At 47.3% G+C, this 7,102-nt stretch overlaps 1 protein-coding gene across 1 annotated transcript; it reads left to right on the forward strand.

Annotated features, from left to right (window-relative positions):
* The first annotated feature begins 1,078 nt into the window (after window positions 1-1,078).
* LGALSL (galectin like) lies at window positions 1,079-6,013 on the forward strand. Its single transcript, XM_025355042.1, has 5 exons — window positions 1,079-1,561; window positions 2,325-2,396; window positions 2,577-2,665; window positions 3,319-3,496; window positions 5,740-6,013. The coding sequence occupies exons 1-5, from the start codon at window positions 1,526-1,528 to the stop codon at window positions 5,881-5,883; spliced, it is 519 nt and encodes a 172-aa protein (XP_025210827.1). The 5' UTR covers window positions 1,079-1,525; the 3' UTR covers window positions 5,884-6,013.
* Window positions 6,014-7,102: the final 1,089 nt, after the last annotated feature.

The following is a 7,102-nucleotide window of genomic DNA, read 5'->3' on the forward strand; positions in this document are numbered from 1 at the left end:
GATTACCATGATTAGCTCTGGTCCATAAAGGGAAAACTAAGACACAAAAGCCGCAGTGATGTTCTAGGCCACACAGCCAATTGCAGTGACTAGAAAGAAGCCCGGCGGCGAAGGTGAGCTGAGATGGCGAAGGTGAGCTGAGATCGCGCCACTGCACCCCAGCCTGGGCGACAGAGGGAGACTCCGTCTCAATTAAAAAAAAAAAAAAGGAGCCTCTGAGGGGCCCTCTGGGACTGCAGTAGGTCACACATGCTCCCTGCTTATTAGTGTAGAACGCCCCGGTGATTCATGCAACGGAATGTTTCAGCCAAGGATGTCACCTAATAGAGGATATGTTGATACAGCTTTATCTGAGAAGTTACATAATCATCCTAGTGTGGAAATGCCATAAAGGAATTTCTGGCTTGAATAAAAGAGGTGTGTATCCCCTGGGAAGTACTCCATGAAGGGTATGAGGAGATTTTCAGTGAGAAGCTTACTACCCTAGACTGGGCAAGTGACTTGTTAAAAACAGGGCTCAATGGAGGCTCCCTGAGGACAGTGACTGTGCCCAGTTTGATTTGGTAAGGCTTAGACTCCTGTCCGAGAGAGTCCAGGGAACTCCAGACCTGCCTGTCCTTCCACAGGGAAGAGAGACCTTTCTGTTTCTAGCCTCCTGGGATAGAAAGGTCCCTACCTTGAGTCCTCCCTGCTTCGTTCTTTCAGGTCACACATTTATTTCTGCAAGCCTTCAGACCTTCCATTCTCTTTCTGCCCTAGAGAGCAGAATGAATCCTTCCCCCGATTTTGTTGGAATTCTCTGAAAGAAATCCTGCCGAGTTTCCCACTCTGGAATACCACCCCCAGCACCCAGTCTTCCCTCGACCTCGCCTCCCACCGCCCCACCAGCCCCCAGGACGTGGCAGGAGGAGGAAGGAGGCTGGAGGGAGTGGCGCCGGTGGCACGAGCACCTGTCACCTGACCTGCTCGGGCCCTTACTTCTCCAGCCCCGGCCCTGCCCACCCTCTGGCCGGTGTGCGCCGACAGGGTCCCCGCCCTCCCGGACCCGGACAGGCCCGTCCCTCCCGCCCCGGCCTCCGCCACCGTCCAATGGCCGAGGGGCAGGGCCCGCTGAGCAAGCCGCGGCAGCCCCGCCGGGTCCCCGCCCTGTTCCCGGTTCCCGAGCCGGGCCCCGGAGGCCTTTAAATGCTGCCCAGGGCCGACGCGGCACGGCCCTTGCCACCTTTCTTGGTCGGGCAGCGGCAGCGGCAGCAAGCAGCAGCGTCGGTCCAGGTCCGGGGCCGTTCCGGGCCGCGGCGAGCACCTTGGCCCTTGCGGCCCGCGCTGCCTCCCTCCCCTCCCCTCCTCCCAGGCCCTGCCTGCCAGGTCGGCGCCGGGCCCCGGGCGTGCGCGCGCGCGCCCCCTCGTGTGTGCGCGCGCCCGCGCCAGCTCGGACCCGCGCCCCCGCCCCCGCCCCGCGCAGGACAGCCCCGGGATCCCCGCCCGCGCGCTGCGTCCCACGTACCCCGCCGCGCCGGGCAAGAAGATGGCGGGATCGGTGGCCGACAGCGATGCCGTGGTGGTGAGTGTGGCAGGGCGCGCGCGAGGCGCCCCTCCCCGCCGCCCCGCACTCCGCTGCCGCCTGCTCCAGCAGTGCTGGGGTGCTGAGAAGCCGCAGGCCTGGCCGGCGCCCCCAGCGTGGGAAGGCGCCCGGTACCTGTTAGCAGCCGCCGGCTGCGCGCGGCCGGTGTTGGGGGCTGGAGAGGCTCCCGGGCTGCGGGGCTCTGGGCTGGGGAGGGAGTTTGGGGAGGATGGCGGGGTGGGGGCGCCCGACAGCCCGATCTGTGCCGTGCAACCGCCAGCCAGGTGTGCGCGTGGGTGAGTGTGTCCGGGGCGCGCGCCCCGCCACCGCCCCCGACGTCCCGGGGATTCCCCCTTGGAAATGGGTCGGCGCCCGGGGCTCCCGAGAGAAGTTGAGCACGGCCGCTCCACTTCAGCCACGTCCCGGAGGACAGGCCTGGCCCACCGCGCTTCCAGAAGCGTTTGCGGTTGAAGAGGGGCCTGCCCTCCTCCGGCGTGGGGCTCTGGCTCCTCGGTGGACCTCGACCTTGATTTTGATCTGGATCTGAAGGGTCTGCGGATCTTCAGAAGCTTAACCACCGGGTGGAAAGGATGGGTTTTGTTCGGGGGTTATGAGATTATCTAAGAGACAGTGAAGAGGCATCATCGGCAGACACTGTGTGCGTGTGGAAGACTGCTGGATTCCACCACATCTGTGTGGGTTCTTCCTCCAGCCCCCCAAAAAAGAGCCCATGGAAAGCCAATCTGTGTGCTTCTATTTTTAGAAACTAGATGATGGCCATTTAAACAACTCTTTGAGCTCTCCAGTTCAAGCGGACGTGTACTTCCCACGACTGGTAAATGGCTTTGCTCTGTGTTCTGTGTCTCTGCCTGTACCCTCCTCCTTTCTCATTGCTTTTTAAAATTTTATTCGTTTGTTTATTGCGTTTTCCAATGGGTCAGGCCTTCAGGATCTGAGGTCTTGGCTCTTCCCTAACAGGCTGTGAAACTCATTTTTCTTCTCCCACCCTTTGCAGATAGTTCCATTTTGTGGGCACATTAAAGGTGGCATGAGACCAGGCAAGAAGGTGTTAGTGATGGGCATCGTAGACCTCAACCCAGAGAGGTAAGGCAGAGTCTTTACAGAACTATCAGGCTGTGGCTGAGCCCTGCCCACTCCTGTTGTGGTTTAGCACTCCTCCTCTTCCTCTCCTTGTGCACAATGTTGCTAGTTGCCAGTGCCAAGAAAGTACCATGTTCCCATGAAAAGAATGTGTATGAATCCCAGCCATCATTTCTCCAGACAGCTATTTATATCAGAGATTATAAATATAGGCCCACATTTTCTCTTTGACCCTTAGGGAGGCCAAAGGATTTTTTTTTTTTTTTTTTTTTTTTATGGTTTTGAAACATGGTGCCAGAAGCAAGAACTATCAAGATGAATAAGAACCCAACTTAACATTATTTCCCGTGGTCAGTTTCTGTGGCTGTTTTTGAGAATTCCGAAGTGGATTAAGACATAGATGTGTGGTCGCTTTGGGGTATTTGAAATCGCTAATTTTAGTCATTTTCAGCTCCACCAAAGTTTTCACCAGAGCTTGCTTTAGGTAACAAAATAAACTGGTTTGACTTACTTCTCCATAATCTAACCTCTCTTGAAGAGTAGTGGCCTCTTAAAAACGGGCAAACCCAGAGGAGGAACAGGAAATATAAGCACCTGGGTCATTTTGAAATGTTTTTATATCCAACCCTGAATCAATGAGATGATTTTCTTTTCAGCTTTGCAATCAGCTTGACCTGTGGGGACTCTGAAGACCCTCCTGCCGATGTGGCAATTGAACTCAAAGCTGTGTTCACAGATCGGCAGCTACTCAGAAATTCTTGTATATCTGGAGAGAGGGGTGAAGAACAGTCAGCAATCCCTTACTTCCCATTCATTCCAGACCAGCCATTCAGGGTGAGTACCTCGAGTGCCTCGGCTCCAGCCACTGGCAGGGTGATAATGTTCGACTTACCTAGTGTGTGCCAAGAAGACTTGAAGCGGCCAGAATTTTTGCATGTCCAGGAAATTTGTCACCCAATGGTGAAAAAAAGATCAAAAGAGCTCTGTTTGCTGATGTAAATTAACACTTGCCATAGTAACTGTTAGTTCTATTCAACTCACACATTTAAATAGACCCATATTTACGTGACCAAATTGTTAAGAATAAGTAACTTTTCTATGTAGTACCCAACATATAGTAGATACCTACCCCCAAATATCTGATTGATTAGTCAATACTAATAAGTACCCACTTATTAAATATTAATAAATATTAATAAGGTTGAGAGCTACTTATTAGCTCTCAGCCTTATTTGTATGACATTTTAAAGAATATGATGATGATCATTTCATTTTCTCTTGTTCCCTTTGCTAATGAGGCCATGTTTGTGTCCTTGTTTCCCGCTCTGGATTAATTAACCGCAGTCTATTTCACGGTTACAGACTGGCTGACAAATTCCTTCCCTTGGGACTGGATGAATAAAGATTTGCTCCCCACTATCTTTTGGGCAGGAAGCACAATCCAAACTTTTCATTCAGTCAAGCAGCATTAGCAGCACCTTCCTCTATGAAAGGCAATGCCAAATAAGAGATGCAAGTAGTGGCACATTGGCTTGTGCCTGTAATCCCACCACTTTGGGAGGCTGAGGCAAGAGGATTGCTTGAGCAAAGGAGTTCAAAACCAGCCTAGGAAACATAGCAAAAACCCTGCCTCTTTAAAAAAAAAAAAAAAGATTAGCCTGGCGTAGTGTCACACACCTGTAGTCCTAGCTATTTGGGAGGCTGAGACGGGAGGATCGCTTGAGCCCAGACATTCAAGGCTACAGTGAGCTATGGTTGCATCACTGCACTCCAACCTGGGTGACAGAGCAAGGTTCTGTCAATAAAAAAAAAAAAAGGAAATGCAAGTAGTAATGGTGTTGAAAAGGGGTCAGACCTAGTGATGAATTGTCATTACACCTTCACATTACATCACAATAATGACAACTCAGTTAAAAGCTCCATGTTACATATGAGCCCAATAAAACAGAACTACACTTAACTGGTTACCCGTCATCTAGAAATTTTCAAGTGCCTCATGAAGAAGTAATTATTTCACTTCCCTTCTTACATTCTGAGGGGAAAATAAGAATCCATGATTTTTGCATCGGTGGTAGAATTGAGATAGTTGCCCTTCTAGTTATAGTCTCTGGAAAGCACCCTTGACCCATTCTCTCTCCTCACCCCCTTCTCTAGAATGGTGATGTTCCCTTGGGCTCCTCTTGGTGAGGATAGTTTCTCAGTGATGAACCTTAATGCATAGCTCATGAATGTGAATAACCACAGCTTCTGACTGCCAGGAGGAATATAATGCTCCCAACAACAAAACTGAAGTGAAATAGGCCTTTCTTGGTGATAAAATTTTAGTAATATGAATTAAATGTGACTAATATCACATATGGAGCCTCCTTACATGGTGAATACCAATGCTTTTAATAAACCCATCATAGCACACTACCAGTAATTAAACTTTATGATAAATTACTTGAGGAAAAAGCTTTTACCTTATGGAACCGGTATTTCTGTTTGACTCAACAAAACCTTGTTAATTACATGTTCTTTGTCCAGTGGTAATTACTATGTGTAACCTTCTCTCTGCCTTAGTCCTTAGCATATTTTGAGTGTCTAGACTATTATGGTCTGCTACTAATGGATGCCAGTTCTGCCTTGTGAGGGGCCCTTCTGAAGGTGGAATAGAATAGTTCAGGGGATGACAGTGGAGGCATTAAGTGCCATATAAACAAGTCTATGCTACTTTACATCACTTTCTGGAGTATAGGCAGAAGGGAGATATATTAAAGGAATGCAGTTTTAAATCTTTAAAAGGTATTATATTGAATAGTGTAGAGCAATGGTTCTCAAAGTGGGTTCTCTATTCTAGCAATATCAGCATTACCTTGGAACTTGGTAGAAACACACATTCTTAACACCTACTGAATCAGAAATTTTGGAGGTAGAGCCCAACAATCTGTGTTCTAACAAGCCCTCTGCAGGTTTCAATGCATTCTAATGTTTGTGAACCACTGAAGATACTGCCTTTTTTTCTCTAAAATGAAGTATTATTTGTTTTCCCCAGTAGGGTTCATTGAAATTGTGGACTATTATTTTGTTTCTTCCAGGTGGAAATTCTTTGTGAGCACCCACGTTTCCGAGTGTTTGTGGATGGACACCAACTTTTTGATTTTTACCATCGCATTCAAACGTTATCTGCAATTGACACCATAAAGATAAACGGAGACCTCCAGATCACCAAGCTTGGCTGATTTAAACCACCTCTATTTCAAATAGGATCACGTGCCACAACTATCTTGACTGTTGGTCTGGAAGAAGTGTCCTAGCAAGATCTGGACACTTAAAAAGAAAACAAAAACAAATGGCAAGCTTCACTGTCTCTTCTTTTGTACAGTTTAAACCCAAAATGACAACTTCAACCGTGGTTTGCCCTTAAGAAGAAAGCTGTTGGGACAAAGACACCGAGCCATTATACCCAGAATAAAATAATACATTTATGCTGGATTTTATTCAGACCACACTAAAATGGATTTGTGATGATTTGTGATTTGGTAGCAAATTATTCATCTTTTCAAAGCAAGGCAATGCTTAGAAACAGAAGTGCTAAAGACGCTTGAAAAGCCAACAACAACGGTACAGTGAAATCAATGCATTTCTGCGCTGAAGTGGAATTGTGTAGCACAACCAATATTTTAGTCAGGGTATTTACATAGAATGTAGGTTGTTCAAGATTTGACTTTTTTTTGTTTTGTTTTTGTTTTTGTTTTGCACAGCATAATGTTAATTCAGATTGTTGAAGCTTTCTTGTAGTTATTTATTTTACTCAATGTATGTATTAGAGAACGAACAATGTCTCAAGAACAGCAAGTTATAAATTTTTGAATGTATAAATATCTTAGGTCCTAGGGGAGAAAATTACATATTACAATTATGAAACTGGTGAATTTCTGCTTTAAAGAATTGAGATTCTCCATACCCCTAAACTTAGGATCTCTTGATATAAATTGCTGTAAGTGCTTTTGGGAAACCTTTACAAAACCATTTTGATAAAACTGCTTTTCAAGTTATTGTTGGTTATGTAAAATTCTATTTACATTGCTTTTTCTCCTTACTGGGAATTAGCACAGTATTGGCTTCCTTAAGACTAATTATTTCTCTCTTGATTTATATAATAGCTCATTAAGTTGTTATTAAATTAATCAAAAACACAAGAGGTGACTGCTTAGACAATTTTTTTTTTTTTTTTTTTTTTGAGACGGAGTCTCGCTCTGTCACCCAGGCTGGAGTGCAGTGGCCGGATCTCAGCTCACTGCAAGCTCCGTCTCCCGGGTTTACGCCATTCTCCTGCCTCAGCCTCCGGAGTAGCTGGGACTACAGGCGCCCGCCACCTCGCCCGGCTAGTTTTTTGTATTTTTTAGTAGAGACGGGGTTTCATCGTGTTAGCCAGGATGGTCTCGATCTCCTGACCTC

This window comes from Theropithecus gelada, chromosome 13 (assembly GCF_003255815.1).
Source record: "Theropithecus gelada isolate Dixy chromosome 13, Tgel_1.0, whole genome shotgun sequence".
Taxonomy (NCBI): domain Eukaryota; kingdom Metazoa; phylum Chordata; class Mammalia; order Primates; family Cercopithecidae; genus Theropithecus; species Theropithecus gelada.

What these genes read in the sequence shown, in the direction of transcription:
- LGALSL (XM_025355042.1), top strand. Translation starts at nt 1,526, where the DNA reads ATGGCGGGATCGGTGGCCGACAGCGATGCCGTGGTG. An exon ending in CCGACAGCGATGCCGTGGTG is followed by an intron (nt 1,562 to 2,324) that starts GTGAGTGTGGCA and finishes TTCTATTTTTAG; the next exon opens with AAACTAGATGATGGCCATTT. An exon ending in GTAGACCTCAACCCAGAGAG is followed by an intron (nt 2,666 to 3,318) that starts GTAAGGCAGAGT and finishes TTTTCTTTTCAG; the next exon opens with CTTTGCAATCAGCTTGACCT.